This window comes from Bos taurus, chromosome 2 (assembly GCF_002263795.3).
Source record: "Bos taurus isolate L1 Dominette 01449 registration number 42190680 breed Hereford chromosome 2, ARS-UCD2.0, whole genome shotgun sequence".
NCBI classification, from domain to species: domain Eukaryota; kingdom Metazoa; phylum Chordata; class Mammalia; order Artiodactyla; family Bovidae; genus Bos; species Bos taurus.
The window spans coordinates 126345216-126364111 of NC_037329.1; the positions used below are offsets into that span (position 1 = coordinate 126345216).

Here is an 18896-nt window from a genome sequence, read left to right on the forward strand (position 1 = left end):
TTTTAAATGACTCAGCTATCTGAGTCTTTTTTCCTCAAGGCACTGCTGTTTAGAGTACCCTACGTCTCCTTGGCCATTCCAGGACACACTGTGGAATTACTGGAAAGAGAATGGAATGAGGTCTGGGTGTGGAACTGCATCCCAGCTTCATTATAAGGCCTTGAGCAGGTCCATTCCTGTCTTTTGGCCTCAGTTTCCCCATCAGTTCAACACAGATCATCACTCAGCCCCTGCTAGCTCTGAATGACATTCTCTGATATTAAGATTTCTTCTCTAAGATCCCCTCCTTCCACAGCAGCCATCTTCATTTCTTAGGTGGTGCAGAAAAGTCAGAGATTGGGAGAGACATGGGGCAGGTGCAGATCGTGGATTGATCAGCTGCGAGACCCTGGGCAATTCCTAAAAAGGCTGTCATCACCTTCTTCATAGGTTTAGGTAAGAGAATGGGCCTGTACGTGTATTCTGATGTGGGGTGTCAGCTGGGCAAAGGCAAGATTCCATTATCACCCTGGGCTGGGCTCAGTTCAGGGTGTGACAGCCCCAGACTGGAGTTAAACCCGCTGCCCTGGCCTGGATTGGGACCTCTCCAAGTTCAGAGGTCAGCTAAGACTTGAAGGTCTCTGGAACTGAGACCAGGAGTTCTGGAGGGGCAGAGTGACGACAACCCTAGCCACTCTGCCTGTCCCCTCTGGCTTCATTGTGCCTCTTTTTTAAAATCTCTAGAATGGCTCTGACCAGCTGACTAGGCCGGCATTGAGGATAAGCCAGATGTTCTCCTGCAGATTCATCATAGGCCCCAGCCCTGGACCCCAAATAAAGGTGGTACTAGACACTCAAAGGTATGGCAAGAAGAGGGAGATCTTTATTTTGGTTAAAAAAAGGTACAGGACAGTAGACAAGCAGCCCCCCACCCCCATCCCGCCATGGGCTCAGCAGATTCCCTAGGCCCGCCTGGTTGCCTTCAGTTCCTCTAAAGAGCTCGGGGCTGTCAGCGCTAGCCCGCCCCTCGGTGCCTGAAGCAAAGAGGGACAGCGTCCTCCTTGCGTCCTACCTGCTGGGTGGGGGGTGGGGGGGGTGCCGTGGGAACAGTGTCAAACCAGCTATGCTCAGAACAGTCACCAAACTTGTTCAGCAGCGTCATCAACACCCCAGAAGGCTCCTGAAGAAACCTGCTCAGCTAGACTAGAGCTCTGCCTGATCCTGGGGGTGGGCAGGTTGTAAGGCAAGATTCCTAGAGTCTTAACTCTGGACGGATCTGGGGAAGGGGAAGGAAGGTGGAGGAGGGGAGGGCAAGTTTCAGCAGAGTCTGACATCATTGTGCTGACAGCTGCTTTCTGGCCTTCTACACTCTGGCCGTGCGCGTGGAGTAGGAGCAGGGGCAGAGAGGCCAACCCCTGCCTCCTCTTGGGGGGGGGCCCTAGAGAGAATACGTGTGGGGCAGGCTTGGGGGCAGACCCTGTAGGCACAGACGGTGGCAGACGGGCCACGGGTTAGGCAGGTGGAGGTGCCGAGGGCCTGGCGCCCCCCAGGCCGCTCCTGGAGAGGCAGAGAGCAGTGGTCCTCAGGAGGTCCTTAAGCCCCCGCATACACTGGAGATCCAGGGCAGGACAGCAAAGGAGGAGAAGAGAGAGGGTTAGCGCGATGGGGAGGAGAGAGGAGGCCGGCAGGGAGAAGGGGTGGCCACAGCACCTGCGTCTTCCCCACAGAAGGGCCGAGGCTCGGGCAGCAGGCAACCAAGCAGGAGAGAAAACGGGCAGGTGAGAGAAAAAGCTCAGCAGGACAGAAAGCCAGGACACAAGTTAGTGACCGAGGGCCCCTGCGCACCAGGACCCGCCAGAGCAGGCTCCAGCGCCCCAGGGCAGGTGTGCCATCCTCTCCCGACCTCGCCCTTCACCTCCTGCTCCAGCTGGAGAGCTGCTCTGCGTGAAGCCACTTCCTCTGTCCAGGGTGGGGCGGCTCCTAGCCCTGCGCCCACGCCCCGGCCCTTCTGCTGATGGGGGGGCAGTCCTGAGGGCCCTACCACCGCCAGCACACACACTGCACCACACACCAGACAGATGAATGGGCCCCGTGGGGGCGGCGAGGCATGCGATGAAGATGGTATGGTGTGTGAGGGGAGCGGGCAGTGCTGCTGGCCGACGGGGGAGATACAGTCTTACCAGCTAACCCTCTGCAAAGAGGCCTGTTAGCTCCCCTCAGGCTGTGCAGGAGATGGCAAAATCCTGACAGGTGTCCTCCTGGGGGAGATACCAGAGAGGTGGGCCAGGGTTACGAGCTGTCTGGTGGGGCCCTGCTGCCCAGGCGGGGGTGGGGGCCAGGGAGGCTCTGGCTCTCAAACTGCAATCTACTTCTTTACAAACATTTCTTAGCTAAGCAGTCACTGGAGGTCAGAGTGGAAAGAAAGAAAAGAAAGAAGAACTTAGGGGTTGCAAGCCCCCAGGGCCAGAGAAAGTAGAGGGGATGGAGAGAGGACCAGATGGCCTTTTCTGCCCTGCCTGCGGGGGCCTAGCTATAGCCCTCTGTGCTCGGCCTCCAGCAAGCAGACTCCAGCCAGGAGAGAGCTTCAGCTGGAGCACTGGGCTGCCTGCCCTCTTTCTGTCTACCCAGGCATCACCGACTCGATGGACAAGAGTCTGAGCAGGCTCCGGGAGTTGGTGATGGACAGGGAAGCCTGGCGTGCTGCAGTCCCTGGGGTCGCAAAGAGTCAGACACGACTGAGCGACTAAACTGAACTGAAGAGGAAAGACCAAGTCTGGCTAAAAGAACAGAGGGCTGCCAGTTGGGGCCTCAGCAAAGAAAGAGCAAACAAAAACCAAACCAAAGCAAATCAATTCTTAAAAACAAAAATTTTATTACAAGCAGGAACAAAGAAAACTGGCTTAAATAAAAGGCAGGTCAGAGTCCCCTCCTCTAGCCAGCTTCCTCCCCACCCCTCACTCCCACTGCAGCAGGGCCCAGGGCCCTGAGGCTGGGGCGAAGTGGTTTCTCCCAGAGGGGACTCCTGGTGGCTGTGACTCCTCAGCTGCCTGTGACCCACCAGCCTCTGGAGCAAGGAAGAACAAGGTGCGGGGACTTCCTATGTCCTTTTCCAAGGGCTTTGATCCTCTTAGAGGGCCAAGGAAGGGGACAGAGGGACAATTTCCTATCTATTGTGACAAGAAACTGTCGCTCCCAGGAGAGGAGGGCCATCGTCTAAGTTTCTGGCCCAGATTTAGGCCAACCTTCACTCGTTTCAGCCCACCCTGGTCCTTCCTGGAGGGAGGCCCTCAGTTGGCCACGCTCTAGCCCCTGGGGCTGGGTCCCATACTCAGATCCCGGAGGAGGGGCTGTGGCGAGGCAGCCACTCCCCACAGCCATTACCCCATCCAGCTGACCAGGCCCCAGCCTGTCTGGGCAGGTCCCAGCTGGAAGCCTGACCTGGGGGCTGGGTGGCCGAGTCCAGGCCACTGTTTGAGGTCCTTGGAGGGGGGCAAGGAGGATGGGCTGGACTGCAGCAGGAGCCCAGGGGTCTCCTGTGACCAATGCACACACTCCCCGTCCCCACGGCTCAGGCTGCTCCTGCTGCTGCCACCACCAGCTGGCACCCAAGGGCGATGGCAGAGAGTGAGGCAACCCAGGGGGTGTGGGAGCCAGCCACATTCGTACAAGAGCACCCACACGTGCACACACACACACTCGCTCACTCACAGCCAGAAGGCCTCTTGTAATAAACTTATTAAAACCAAGGTGCCTTCTGATAACCCTTCACCTGGCACTACAAAGATAGCAATGTGGCTGACTTTTTCTTTTTTCTTCCATTAAAAAAAATGCTATGTAGAAAAGAGGTCTATAAAATTGTGCAAAATACCCAGCGTTAATAAACCCGTTTCAAGTATTGCCAGCATGAGTAAAACCTGCCCATCCCCAGACCTGGCCTGGGAGGGAGGTGGAGGGGGGTGCAGGTTGGGCCCTTGGAGAACCCTCCGTGGGCAGAGGGGGGCGAGGCTCCCCCTTCCTAGTGTGCCGCCCAGGAATCATGCAGGAGCTGAGGTCTCGGGTGTCTGGCTGGCTGATTTGGCTTCCTCCGACGCAGGCTGCTCCTCCCACCCACCCCCAACTCCGCCCTCTCTACCTGGAGCCCCAGCTCTAGTCTACTGGCCGACTCCATACAAAAACAAAAACAGAACAAAGAACGACGGCTCTCCCAGAAGGAAGGAAGGGCCCAGACGCCCAAGCAGCCCCCAGAGGCATCCTCTCCAACAGCCTGCTGTCCGGAGCCGACTTCTCAGTCCAGCTTCACCCCCTCGGACCCCCGCTCAGCAGGGCCCAGCAGCTCCCCAACCCGGGAGGCGGCACACTCAGTCTGCAGCCTCACTCACACAGGGCACGGCTGGGCAGAGGCTTGGCGTGGTCTGCTGGGCAGCCTCAGGGGCCCTGGCCTCTCTCTCCTGGCACTCCTGCCACTGACCAGCTGGGGGAACTTAGGGCCCCCGGCCGTGTGAGCCTGGTCTGGGGAGCAGAGGGTACAGCCATGGCACAGTGTGGGGAAAGCCACGCAGGGTGGGAAATAAATACGAAAAGACTCAAGCAGTCTTGGGCGGCTCTGCTTCCCTTCGGGTGGAATGGGGAGGAGGTCCTGGCAGGTGTGGAGGGTGGCAGGTGAGTGCGGAGGGGCAGACAGGCCAGCAGGTGGCAAGTACTGAGCCCAGTTCATGGGTGGCTTCCTACCATGCTGGCATCGGGCTTGGCTCTGCAGGCTGGCTCGTCGCTTCTGACGGGCGAGGGCAACACGGTGTCGGACTGCACAAATCCCCTCCGGTCAATCAGGCTTCCAAAAGACAAGAGGGGGACACATGAGGGCCCTACCTGACACCACAGCTCCAGGTCAGGGCCTGGACAGCTGGGTCCATCTCCCAGACGAGGCAAGACCCAGCCCTAGAAAGGCTGCTCCAGTTGGTGGCTCAAGACCCTTCCTTTCTGGAAGGGCCCTCTCTGTACTCTGGACACCTGGCTTTGGGCCACAGAATTTATCCACTATTAATTCAAACTGCCTGGCTTTCTGTCGGGCTCCCAAGCTGCAGGCGAGAAGAGCAAGGACGAAAGGGCATTGGGAGATCCTGCAGTTCGTACTGTCCTTTCCCCAGGGGCGGGATAGGTGACAGGCATATGGGATATTGGGCGGGAGGAGGTGGGGAAGGTGTGAGGAAATCTTACCCCACCCCCAACCTGCCCCCACGGCTTCCAATTGAATTCCCGATCTGGACATCTGGCGCCCCCTAGTGTCCGGACAGATGGGGCGTTTCCCCGCAGAGCTGAGCCACCAGGAGGGAGATGAGGCTCCACCCAGTCCAGCCATCAGCACCGGACAGCAGAGTGCCTCAAGGTAGACAGAGCATTCATTGTGCTGATCCCTGAGGAGTAAGATTACATGTGATATCTAATACTCTTTCTGATATTTTGTACTTAACTTTTTCTACAATGAGCACACAGGATTACAAATTACAACCCTACTGAATTCCTTTCTGGGACAAGTGCCACACAGCAGGGGATGATGGATGGAGGGCATCTTTGGTGTGGAGAGGTCAGTGATTCCAGAACCTCTTTGAGAGGAGACTCACAGAGCTACCCCACCCCACTCCACACGCACACACTGGCCAGGCCAGGCCCTGTGACCTCCCACACACACCCCCTGGCTTACCTGGGAGGTAGGGGGCCACAGAGCACAGCACAGCAGTTGGTGATAACACTTTTATGGCTGTAGGGGTTGACGGAGGCCTCGCCGCCCCTCTTGTTGGACCACGAGCCTTTGATCTGCAAGCAGGAAGGAGCTCTGAGTCAAGTACTCCCTTCATTTCCCCTTCTAGAGGCTGGGGAAGACCAGCACATTCTGAAACCAATTCTGGCTAGCCTATTGGAGGGAATGTGCCTTTACCCTTTAGTCGTTCCGTGAGAATGTGGGGGTCTGCTGGGTGTCGGGGAGGCACCCAGAAGAGGAGGCTCTGACCAAGACAGAAGTCAGAGCAGAGCCAGAGAGATGCCTCCAGAGGAAGCTTTCGGAGTGCATCATTCCTTCTCTTGCCAGCCACCCAGGAAGGAGGCTAGTGCAAGGGCCCAGGGCTCAGGCTGACCTAGCTGTGAACTCTGGTTCTCCCAGACTTGCTCGTGACCCCGGACAGAGCACTGTTTCTGAGTCTCAGTTCTCATTTGAAAACCAGGGAACTCTAGCAACGCTGTCGAAGCATGAGATGAAACCCTGCCCCTCTCTAGCTCCACAGAGCTGGCTGTCAAAGGCACTAAGGAGACCAGCAGTGAAGGAGACCGGCTTGACTGCACCGTGGAGTCTTCCAAATGTATCTGGCCATGACGCCCATTTCTGCTTAACCCCTAGTGATATCCTGCAGAAACAGCCCCCAGGAAATCACCTTGGGAGAAGCTGGCTGATGTCATTTCTGCTCTGTACCAATCACCCAGCATGTGATACCCTGTCATGCCTGTTAAGTTCCTTTCTCCAAATGACAGGCTGAGGTCAAGGAACGTATTTTCCGTTGGTCCATGGGCCTCTGAGCAATATTAGATGCCAGCCCTGGGACAGATGCTCTCATTTATTGTTGCTTGGAAGGATGGGAGGGGAGGGGTCAGGTCTGGCCCAGGGCTCAGCACATAGTGGGTGCTCCAACAGACAAGGTTTGTTGGTAGAGATCTACAAGGCAGCAGGGGGAGTGGGGAGGCTAATGGAGCTTCAGGCTTCTCTCTTGACCGCCCCCCTCACTAAGGATGCCTCAGAGAGCCCCAGGACTCCCTGAGAACAGTGGAATCGCTGTTGTCTACGAGGACAGCGTGATGGGCCTGAGCTTCCGAGTGCAACCCTGGCTCTGTCCCTTTCCAGCTGGTGACCTGGGGCAAGTCACTCAGCTCGGAGGCAAAAGGACCCAAAGAGAGGATGGAAACTGCAAGAACTCTGGAAATGGTAATGAGCCGGCCAAGTGTATAGCAATGGGGTCAGTGCTGCTCTGGTGGGGTTAGGGAGAAAGCAACCTCGGGGCCTGCCCAGGGTCTCCCAGAGCCCAGCCCTGAGCCCTGGAGGGAGATGCTGGGCTACCTCGCCTCTCTGCCTGCATTTTCCCAGAAGTTTGGGGGTCAGGGCTGCACTGTGGCTGCCCAGGCTCCTTCAGCCCTGCCCCCATCCCAGGATCTGGCCCAGGGATGAGCTGCTGCTCGAGCCTTTACTCACATCTTCATTAGTTGTCAGGTTGGAGGCGACGAGGTAAGTGTGAAACCCTGAGAGGCCCAGGATGGACCAGATGGAGAAGAAGCAGATCACCAACTCCAGCACGGTGAGCGGCGCAGTCAAGGACCCACACGGGACCGGGGCTGGGAGCCTCCCTCACCAGCCTCTCTCACCCATCCCTCTGTGCAGCTACTCCCCCGGAAGGGAGGTAAGTTTGTAACCGTCTATAATCTCAGCAGATCCTCTCCTGGGCCACAAGGAGGGTCCAAGAACCCCCACAGGGCAGGACAAGCCCAGGGTCATGGACGGAAGAGGGAACTGAGGGTTTCAAATACCAGAGCCACGGACAGGGCACAGTCCAGAGAGCTGGGTATCTCAGGGGGCTGTGCTCCTGGGAGTTCCTGGCAATTCTGGCCCCACAACAGCCCATTCAGAATGGGCTCTAGCTTGGGGGTGAACAGGAGCAGCTGGCACGCTGGATTCCAGAGGACAAACATCAGCTCTATCCCATTGCCCTCTGTTTACAGGATGTGGTGTGGGGACCCGCCTCAGGGAAGGGGCCTCAGGTCCCACCAGGGCTCCCCCTTGCCGACAAAGGATATCTCGCTGGTGTCTCCTTCAGAGTGGAGAGGAAGTTGCTTCCCTGAGAGCCTGGGGAGGAAGAGACAGGAGAGGGCATGGCTCAAGGGACAGCGACCACGGTCCCTTGAGCTGGCTGAGCTTGCCCCTGGCCCTCCCACTTAGCCCTGACCCACCCCCCTCCGTCACCCCTAACTCACGCAGCGTCAGGTGGGTGACCACACAGGCGAAGATGAAGGCCGTCAGGAATGAGAGGGAGAGAATGAATGCATAGAAGAAGCGGTAGTTCCGTTTCCCCACACAGTTGCCCACCCAGGGGCAGTGATGGTCAAACCGTTCTGGAAGGGCCAGGGAGGCAGGTCAGCGCCGGGGGTTTAAGGCCTCCCGCCACAGCTGGGTGACCCCACCCCCTCACCCTGTCCACATGCAACTCTCAGTTCCTCGACACTCCTGGCCTCTGGCCCTTCACCTGCCGGTTCCTCTGTGTCTTGGCTGCAAGGCCACATCCTTGAGAAAGTTCTCCTTCAACCTCAGAGGAGAGTGAGGCCCCTGTTATTTGCCCCACTTCCCTGGCACTTGTCCTTTGCAGCACTTTGCCTACATGGGTTTATATGTTTATTTACAATTAGCAGGTTGGCTTGTAACCCCTTCCCAAGTGCCGTAGTGGTAAAGAATCGCCTGCCAATGCAAGAGATGCAGGTTCGATCTCTGGGTCAGGAAGATCCCCCACAGTATTCTTGCCTGGAAAATTCCATGGACAGAGGAGCCTGGTGGGCTACAGTGTGTGGGGTCGCCAAGGAGTCGGACGCGACCAAACACAATAAGCACAACTATAACCCCTGCTCCACTGTGAGCTCCATGAGAGGGCCTGGGCCGAACCCCAGGGCCTGGCAGAGTCTGGCATGAAGAAGACCCACAGAAAGGACTTGCTGCCTACGATCCTGGCCCCTTGGCAACAACCAATGACCCCTGCTCCCTAGCTCTAGAACAGAGGACCGGGGAGGGGCGGGCCCGCTATAACTTGTGGAGAAGCGGCACTGGAGGCCTAGTCAGAGGGCTGAGCTCACACCAGCACTGTGTCCCAGGGGTGGGGTCACGCCCAGGCAGGTGAAAAGTCCCCTGTGGGAATGTAGGTCACAAGCCTGACGCAGGCCTACACCGGGCCAGCGCCCTTCACAGAGGGTGGGTGGGGCAGATTCTCAGGGAGGAACGACACCCACTGAGTCACCCATTTCTCGGCCTGCTGTCCGGGTGCTCCCCCGGCTCCCCTGCTCAGGGAGTGCTGAGCTAGCGTCATGAGCTCACCGCCCTGGGGACTGTGCACAGTCACCATGGCTCAGCTCACCTGGGTCCTCTCGCAGAGCCTCTCCCTTACAACACCCTCCCAGAGGCACACCTGGGTCCCTGTCTGAGCTGCTGGGCCTCCAGAGAGTGGCGAGAGGGGACGAGACAGTCTCTGGCTCCCCAACAACCACGGCAGTCGTGGGTCAGGAGCTTAGCTTCCAATCGCAGCTCCACCCTCTCTACCTCACTGGCATGAACTCCTCGGTTCCCAGATTCTTGTCAGTCCAAAACCCAGGACTTTCAGCAGAGCTGGCCCTGGGCCACATGTCTAGAATGTCATGCTCCAGACTCTGGATCCTGGACCTGCTGAGGACCAAACCAAGGCGTCTCTATGTCCATTTCAGAGCTGGGGGAGGAATCCACCCACCCTGGGCTGAAGCTGCGATACCACTGGTCACATTCAGGGCCCCTCCCTGCAGCCCCTCCTCAGTCAGAGCAAATCTGAGGGAACCAGACTTCCTGCCCAGACGCCCAGGCCCCCCCACAAGCGACTCCCGGTCTCTAGGGCTCCATCCCTCTCAGGACTGCCCGCGCCCCCCTCTGCTGCCTCCCACTTACCCACACAGTTGTCGCAGACGCTGCAGTGTGAGGTGCGGGGCGGCCGAAACATCTTACAGGTGAAGCAGTACTTCAGCTTCACCACCTGCCCGTTGATCATCACCTCCCGGGTCCGAGGGGGTGGCCGGTACGTGGAACTGCCTGTGTTGTCTGAGAAGGGGAGGAGAGACAGATGGGGGATGGCCAAGCCCCGTCCGGGGGAGGGGGGAGCCAGTACTGCCTGGCCAGGACGAGAGAAGCTTCAGGGAAGCTGCTTTGGGGGGACAAACATTAGGGCAAGATGGCTGCCGAGGGCATCGAGAGCTGTGACCACCCACCAAGACTTGCTGTCAAGCGCTGTGGAGAAGCTTCACACCCCTGCTCACGTGCCACTTCAGGAAGGGCTTTCAGGGAGGGAGACCTGAGCTTCATCTGCATCTAAACATCCCAGCGAGCTTTATTTGCATCCTTATCGTCTGACCCACCAGGGACTGTAAAGAATCCACCTGCAATGCAGGAGACCTGGGTTCGATCCCTGGGTCAGGAAGATGCCCTGGAGAAAGGAATGGCAACCCGCTCCAGTACTCTTGCCTGGAGAATCCCATGGACAGAGGAGCCGGCAGGCTACAGTCCACAGGGTTGCAAAGAGTCAGACACGACTGAGCGACTAACACTTTCACTTTCTTTCAAACAAGCCTAGATCTGAGTTCTGGTTTCCAGGAGGGACAGAGGACACAGTGAGAGCACGCTATGAGGAAGCAGTCAGACGCAGGGTGTGTGGCGCCTGCAAGCACTGCCCTGCTCCCTGACGAATGCCAGTGTCACACTGCATTTCAACTCTGCTCCAGTTAAGAAAGAATTTTTTAAGAGTCAGTGTCGCTTACAAAAGGAGAAGGGAGATGCTTCTAAATTTAAAGATTTAAGAGATAGAAACCAGTGCAATGCTTGATCCTAGAACGGATCCTGTTTTCAAAAACAAAACAAAACAGGGGGCTTCCCTTGGTGGCTCAGTGGTAAAGAATCTGCCTGCCAGTGCAGGAGACGCAAGCTCGATCCCCGATCCAGGGAGATCACACATGCCTCGGAGCAACGAAGCCCATGAGCCACGACTACTGAGCCTGTGCTCCAGAGCCTGGGAGCCGTAACCACTGAAGCCCGTGGGCCCGAGAGCCTGTGCTCAGCAATGAGGGAAACCATTGCAATGAGACGCACCCCAACTAGAGAGCAGCCCCTGCTCTCTGAAACTGGAGAAAAGCCCGCGCAGCAATCAAGACCCAGCATGGCCAAAACATAAATAAATAAAATTATTAAAAAACAGGACAAAACACAGCAACAGAAGAAAGTTGGGGAGCAAGGGGGAACAAGTGACTATAGATTAAAAATCTGGGAACCATGAATTCTCCTAGACGGGATAATGGAATTGTCATTATGGAGCAGGGTATCCTTAAACCTTGGAGATACATGTTGAAGTATTTACGGGGTAAGTGTATATTTTACTATGTGTATAATTTACTATGAAATGGTTTAACGTGACATATATGTTTGTGTGACACATATGACACACTAGTAACAACGATTTAATCTAGATGGTGAATTTATACAAATTTGTTATACTAATTCTTCCCACTTTTCTGAACGTTTGAAATTTTTCATAATAAAAATTTTAAGAGAAAAAGAAATGCAGAGATACATGATATTCATGGATTGGCAGATTCAGTATTAGAAAACAATTTATTCTCTCCAAATTAATTTTTAGATTCAATATAATCCCAGTTGGGGTTTGTGGGTGTGTGTGTGCGGAAATCAACAAACTCATTCTAAAATTCATATAGAAATCAAAGGGCCAGGAATAGCCAAGGCACTCTTGAAGAACAAAGCCAGGTCTTATACAGCAAGACATTAACACTTATGATAAAGCCTTAGTACTTAAGACAGCTGGGTTTGGGTAAAAGGGGAGAAATGCTGACCAGTGGAACAGAACAGACTCCAGAAACAGGCCTAACATGTATATGATCATGTGATTCAGGACAAAGGCAACATCACAGGGCCAAGGAGGAAAATGGTCTCTTCCTGATAAAACAATGCTGGATCCACTGGATACACAAATGGGGGGGGGGAATGTGACTGTCAGAAGGGCTTCCCAGGAGGTGCAGTATTAAAGAATCTGCCTGCAATGTGGGAGACGCAGGTTTGATCTCTGGATCAGGAAGATCCCCTGAAGAAGGGAATGGCTACCCACTCCGGTATTCTTGTCTGGAAGATTCCACAGGCAGAGGAGCCTAGCAGGCTACAGTCAACGGGGTCACAAAGAGTTGGACGAGACTGAGCACACATATTACTGTAAGCCTGCCTCCCACTTAATACAAACTCAATTCCAGATGGACTACGGTGCTCAATACAAAACGTTTTGGATTAAAAAAAAGAAAAACAGAACAGCTTCATGACTCTGGAATAGACAAAGATTTCTTAAATAAGACACGAAGGAACTGATCATAAAGGAACAATTTGATAAACAGCATTTTATCACAATTAAGAACTCCTGTCCATCTAAAGAGATTATTGAGAATGAAAATATGACCTTCAGAGTAGTAGAAGATATGTGCAGTATGTTTATCTGACAAAGGACAAAGGATGTGTATCCAGAGTCTATAAAGAAGTCCTATGAGTCAGTAAGAAAAAAATCAGACAGCTCAATCTGAACGCGGACAAAAGATTCAAACAGGCATTTCATAAAAGAAGCTGTTCAAATGGCTAATAGACACATGAAAAAGTGCTCATACTCATTAGTCATCAGAGAAATGCAAATTAAAACCACAATATGCTACCAGTACATATGCACCAGAATGGTGAACATGAAAAAAAAAAAAAAAAATGTATATCTCAAGTGTTGGCAAAAATGTACAGCAACTCAAAATCTCATCTGACCACTTTAGACAACAGTTCTGCACTAACTACCAAAGCTCAGCATGTGCAGCCCAGCAGTCCCACTCAGAGGTGTTTTCCCAGCAGAAATGCACATGAGTTGACGTGCACCAAAGCCAAGTGCAAGACTGTTCTTAGCAACAATTCTCAAAATAGCCAAAATCTGGAACGACCCGAACTCCCATCAGTAGTAGAATGGAGAAAAAAACTGTAGTATATTCACACAACAGCATTCTATACAGCAGTGAGAATGAATGATCCTTAATTATACACAACAATATGAATGAATCTCACAAATGCGTAAGTGCACAAAATGCTCACAAACAGGTAACCGTAATCTATGGTGTTAACAGCCAGGACCATGGATATCCTTGCGGGGCGGGGGCGGGGGGTGACAGAGACTGGAAAGGGGAACAAGGCGGGCTCCACCACTGCTTCTTGGTCTGGGTGTGCTAATTACATGTGTGTGTTCCCACTGTGAACCCTCAACAAACAGAGCACTTATGAGTTGTACACTTTTGGCAAGCCCGTTATACTTCAGTAAAAGCCTAGGAAAAAGGAAAAAGAAAACAGAAAGTAACTTGTCCAAAGTCACATGTTGGGTCTGCTGGCAGAACAGGGTGCTGAACCTAGATCAAAACCCATAGAGCTACCTAGGGAGCCTCTTGGTGCCCCAGGCCAAGAGGACCAGTGCTCCCCAGAGCAGCGGCTCCTTCCCAGATGGAATTCTGAGTCCCAGGGGCGCCTGGGATCCCCAGCCCTTGGCTACGTTTCCAGCCAGTAAACGAGATTGACTCCCCGATAATACCTCTACTTTGGCCACTTGCTCCAGTGACTACTTACTGAGTGCCTACCATGTGCCAGGCACTATTCTAGGTGCTTGGCATGTATCAATGAACCAGATTCGTGTCTCACATTCTTAGCTACCAGAGACTTTTGCTAGGCTGTCTCTCCACCACCTCAACTGTGGCGTGTTTAAAGTGGAGCTAAACGTCTAAGCATCTCTTCCTTAGTAATGGCAGTATGGTCAAGGCAGGGGGTTTGAGGCGAACAAACATACTCTGAAACTCAGTTTTGCCACAGGCTGTGTGTGAGGCTGCAGTCAAATGAATTTTTCTCAGTTTTATCATCTGTAAAATGGGAATAACAGGGAGGATGAGACATGAATTCTAGCTGCACCTCTTACTAGCTGGGTTTCTTCTGATGATGCCATTTACGAGATGTGTGACAAGGCAGATCATTTAACCTCTCTGCCTCTGTTTCCTTGATCACTGAATGGGAGTAAGGGTACTTACCCCATAGGGCTATTGTGAGGATTAAATGAGTTAATGCACGTGAAGCAGCACAAAGCAAATGCTTAAGAAGTGTACACTGGGGGACATCCTTGGGGGTCCAGTGGTTAGGAATCCACCCTGCAACGCAGGGGACACAGGTGCATCCCTGGTCGGGGAACTGGATCCCACATGCCACAGAGCAACTAAGCCTGCGCGCCACAACCGTGAGCCTGTGCGCCACCGACTAGAGAGTCCGTGCACCACAATGAAAGATCTCACACGACAGAACAACGATCCCACATACTGCAACTAAGACCCCACCCAGCCAAATAAAAATGAATTTTTAAAAAAAGTGTGCACTGTTATTATCAGCTCATAGAACTACGGAGAGAAAGAAGGGAATGAGAACAGGTCACCGAGTGCTAGTGCGCTAAGCGCTTGCATATATTCTCCTCTTCAACATCTCCGGAGGGGCAGTTACCATCTTAATGTCCAGGCTACCGTTTAGGAGCCTTTCCAGTGAGGCGAGTGACTTGCCTAAGGCCACACAGTGGCAGAATCACGATGTGAATCCAAGTTCCTGAAGCTTGGGCTTGAGGTCTTTTTGTAAATTTGCAATTGCCACAATGAGTGTTATTCTTCCCTGCCCGGTTCCTTATTTCTCCTGATGGCACAATCCAAGGGCCACGAGGCACCTCAAACAGCATGTAACACGGTCCCCGGTCCCCAGCAGATACCCGATGCCGCTGCTCTCACTCTTTCAGCTCACAGATGAGGAAAGAGGCCCAGGGAGGTTACGGGATTTGTCCGAGGTCCCACAGCCGGTGAGTGACTGAGCCAGGGGAACCCAGTCTGGAGTTCCCCGGGCAGACCCTTCCTTCTCCTTCATCTGGGCCTGGCCAGTCACTAGGTCTGGTCAAGTTCTTTCTTCATCACCATCCCTCTCCACTCCCAACCCCCATCCCAGCCCAGGCCCGTATTACCGAACAGTACCCCCAAAAGACTCTTGCTCCCAATCCCGCTGCCTTTTAACCTGCCCTGCACTCACCATCACATTCCCCTAAATAACCCCTTTCAAGTCACTTCCCAGCTCAGAAACCGTTCACTGGCCTCCCCTAAAAAAAACAGGATAAAGGTAAACTTCTCGTCCTGATATCAGGGCCCTCCACAGTTGTGTTCAACCTCCGTTTCCAGCTTTGTTCCCGCCACTCTGCCCTGGCTTCCTGCCCCCCATGACCCAGCCGGGCCTCCCTTCTCTCTGCTCACCAGGACTCACTGGGCCTCAGCAGCAGCCTCTCTGACCACAGGAGCCTCACACACAGCACAGGACATGCCCTCGACCCCGTGCTGAGCTGTGACAGGACTGCTGTGTGCGTACACTGTCTCCCCAGCTGGACACTACATCGCTTGAGAGCAGAGACAGCGGGACCAACAGGCAGCCCTGGGGCCTAGGACCTGTGAGGCAGCAGGCAAGGGGCAGAGACACAGGCGGGCCTGCAGTTTACGCCCTGACCCTCCCACCTGGAGCTGGTGCCCTCTGGAAGCTGCTTAATCTCTGTGAACCTGCATCTGTCCAAGCAGACAAATAATGACGACCACCTTGAAGAATGGAAAGGATCAGCAAGGGTACAGGTCAAGGAACTGGCACTCAGTGAGTATGTACGTGTGCGCTCAGTCACTCGGTCGTGTCTGACCCTTTGCAACCCCATGGACTGTAGCCTGCCAGGCTCCTCTGTCCATGGGATTTCCCAGGCAAGAATATCAGAGTGGGTTGCCATTTCCTACTCCAGGGGATCTTCCCGACCCAGGGATCGAATCGAACCTGCGTCTCCTGCATTGGCAGGCGGGTTCTTTACCACTGCACCACCAGGGAAGCCCTGGTAAGTACTTACAACAGCTGTTTTCATGAGGAGCAGCAAGAATGTGCAACCTACCACACAACCGCACTCACTTCACATGCCAGCAAGGTCATGAACAAAATCCTCCAAGCTAGGCTTCAACAGTATGTGAACTGAGAACTTCCAGATGTACAAGCCAGATTTAGAAAAGGCAGAGGAACCAGAGATCAAATTGCCAACATCCGTTGGATCACAGAAGCAAGAGAATTTCAGAAAAACACCTACTTCTGCTTCATTGACTACACTAAAGCTTTTGACTGTGTGGATGACAGTCAAACAAACTGGAAAATTCTTAAAGAGATGGGAATACCAGACCACCTTACCTACCTCCTGAGAAATCTGTGTGCCGGTCAAGAAGCGACAGTTAGACATGGTACAACAGACTGGTTCAAAATTGGGAATGGATTGCATCAAGGCTGTATACTGTCACCCTGTTTATTTAACTTATATGCAGAGTACATCATGCGAAACGCTGGGTTGGATGAAGCACAGGCTGGAATCAAGATTGCCAGGAGAAATATCAATTATCTCAGATATGCAGATGACACTACCCTCATGGCAGAAAGCAAAGAGGAACTGAAGAGCCTCTTGATGAAAGTGAAAGAGGAGAATGAAAAAGCTGGTTTAAAACTCAACATTCAAAAAACGAAGATCATGGCATCTGGTCCCATCGCTTCATGGCAAACAGATGGGGAAACAATGGAAACAGTGACAGACTATTTTCTTGGGCTCCAAAATCACTGCAAACAGTGATTGTAGCCATGAAATTAAAAGACACTTGGTCCTTGGAAGAAAAGCTATGACAAACCTAGACGTGTATTAAAAAGCAGAGATATTACTTTGCCAACAAAGGTCCATATAGTCAAAGCTATGGTTTTTCCAGTGGTCATCTATGGATGTGAGAGCTGGACCATAAAGAAGGCTGAGTGCTGAAGAACTGATGCTTTTGAACTGTGGTGTTGGAGAAGACTCTTGAGAGTCCCTTGGACTGCAAGCAGATCCAACCAGTCAATCCTAAAGGAAACCAACTCTTGAATATTGAAAGGACTTATGCTGAAGCTGAAGCTCCAATACTTTGGCCATCTGATGCGAAGAGGTGACTTATTTGGAAAAGACCCTGATGCTGGGAAAGACTGAAGGCAAAAGGAGAAGAGGGCAAGCAGAGGATGAGATGGTTGGATGGCATCACTGACTCAATGGACATGAGTTTGAGCAAACTCTGGGAGATGATGAAGGACAGGGAAGCCTGGCGTGCTGCAGTCCATGGGATCACAAAGAGTCAGACACGACTGAGCAACTGAACAATAATAACAAGCAAGGCACAGGACCTGGAGTCTGAAACGTTGGGTTTGAACCTTGGTTTTGCTAGTCACTTGCTACTTTAGGAAGTCCCTTCACCTCTCTGAGCCTCAGTTTCCTCATCCATAAAATGGAGACAAGACTGTCTCACTCTCACAGAGCCATGGTGAGGGCTGAGTGAGAGGCTGGGAGGGCAGCCCTGAGCACAGCACTGGGTTCACAGGAGCCTCAGTCCTGACAAACAGCTCAGGCTGTGACACGTAGGGTATAGAACCCCCCAGCTCCTCCCAAAGCTGTTGATACTGCTGCAAACTCAACCATAATCCTGTTCCTCAGGCCCTAGGTCCCAGCACCTGCCCCTGCCCACTGGTGTCTCCCAGACTTGGATACAGGCTTTGGAGCCAGACAGGCACGTGGATACGAATCTTGGCCCAGACGCTTACTAGCTGTGTTGTGTGTCAAGTTGCTTAACCTCTCTGTGCCCTCATCTGCTGCAAAAGAAAATGGGCCATAATCGAATCCACCTCCTAGTGCTGTTAGGAGATCAGGCGAGAATTCATCAAGTGGGTTTAGCGAAGTGTCAAGCAGCTGGCAAGAGCTTAATGAACACTAGCCATTACTATTACTGGTGTTGTTTCTACGGAACACTATATTCCAAACAACTGATTTATGAAGAGACTTGACAACACAACCCAGCTGTGAGTGAAGAACAGCCACAGACCCTCTTCAGAGGCCAAGAGAAAAGTTACTGGACCCCTCACTGGATTCCCAGAGGCCCTCCCAGGGCACAGGGGTGCCCACACCTCTCCCCAGGGCAGGAAGAGAACTCCTGCCTGTATGCTCTGGCCTCCAGCAGCCAGGCCTCCTCCTCTCTAGAACTCTGAGAAAGAGGAAGTGAGGCTCTGTGCACCCAGCGTCTTCAGGCTGCTGGGAGCTGAAGGTGGAGAAGAAGAAAAAAGGGCCACACTGGTACAAGGGTGCCACCCAGATGCTGAGTAAGGTCACCAACTGCAGGGTCCTAGACGGGGCAAAGGAGGCCTTGTGGGCGTGCTGCTACACAGGGGAGCCCCACGTGGAGTAGGGGAAGACAAGCAACTGTTTGCTTTTTCTCAGGTCAGACAGTGCTGACCAATAACCGCCCTGGAGTTGGCCTCAGAATCTTCCTCAACCCCATTCCTCCTGGCACCCATCACCAGTGGTAACTTGTTAGTGCCCAGAGCCAAGGCCTCTACCCACGCCGACCACAAGGCTCAAGCCTCTTCACTTTCAGCAGAGGAAAACCACTTTCAAAGCGAGTGCACATTCCCTGTTTCACTTCTACCCAAACACCCGGCTGGGATGTGTGCCTGACTTTTATCCACTTCACTCCAACAGTACAAGGTGGGGCTGAAATTAGAACCCTTGTCCTCCAGGGCATTCATCTGTCCCTTCTTCCAGACACAAGCATCTGTGATGTCAAGTTACTGTACAAGGCCCAGGGTGGCGGGTAAGGGAGATAGGGCTAAGTACCCAGAGGTGAGTCAAACGTGGTTGCATTGTTACTCAGCGCAGAAAACAGTTGTTGCAGAAATGAATGAAGCAGCAGTAATGAGACAGGCTATCCCTGCCCTGCGGGAATCTAAGATCTCCTCCGGGGCTCCGTCTGGTGCAGGCTCTGCCCCAAGAAGTAAAAATGGCACCCCCAGGTGGGAAACTAAAGCCCCCCCGGACGTGGTAATGAGTGGGAGGCTCCTTCTCGCTAAAGGGCTGGGAGAAGGAAATGGATCTCCTACACCTTTCTCTCGACCGAGGGCCTGCTCTGGGTCTCTTCACCCCAACCCAAGCTCCAGAGACACG

The 18896-nt window shown here is 53.4% G+C and overlaps 1 protein-coding gene across 6 annotated transcripts in view; it reads right to left on the bottom strand.

The window, feature by feature from the left end:
• Positions 1 to 840: 840 nt before the first annotated feature.
• Positions 841 to 18896, bottom strand: part of ZDHHC18 (zinc finger DHHC-type palmitoyltransferase 18) — a 28332-nt gene continuing 10276 nt past the window's right edge. For 2 of the 6 annotated variants that reach the window (XM_059879591.1, XM_024982468.2), the window contains 6 exons: positions 9689 to 9838; positions 7987 to 8124; positions 7810 to 7858; positions 7211 to 7313; positions 5678 to 5790; positions 4814 to 5390 (listed from right to left, as the gene is read on the bottom strand). In XM_059879591.1, coding sequence (XP_059735574.1) covers positions 4865 to 5390; positions 5678 to 5790; positions 7211 to 7313; positions 7810 to 7858; positions 7987 to 8124; positions 9689 to 9838 — 1079 coding nt within the window. In that variant the 3' untranslated portion in view covers positions 4814 to 4864. The other 4 variants (XM_059879597.1, XM_059879593.1, XM_059879595.1 and 1 more) reach the window with 4 other exon arrangements.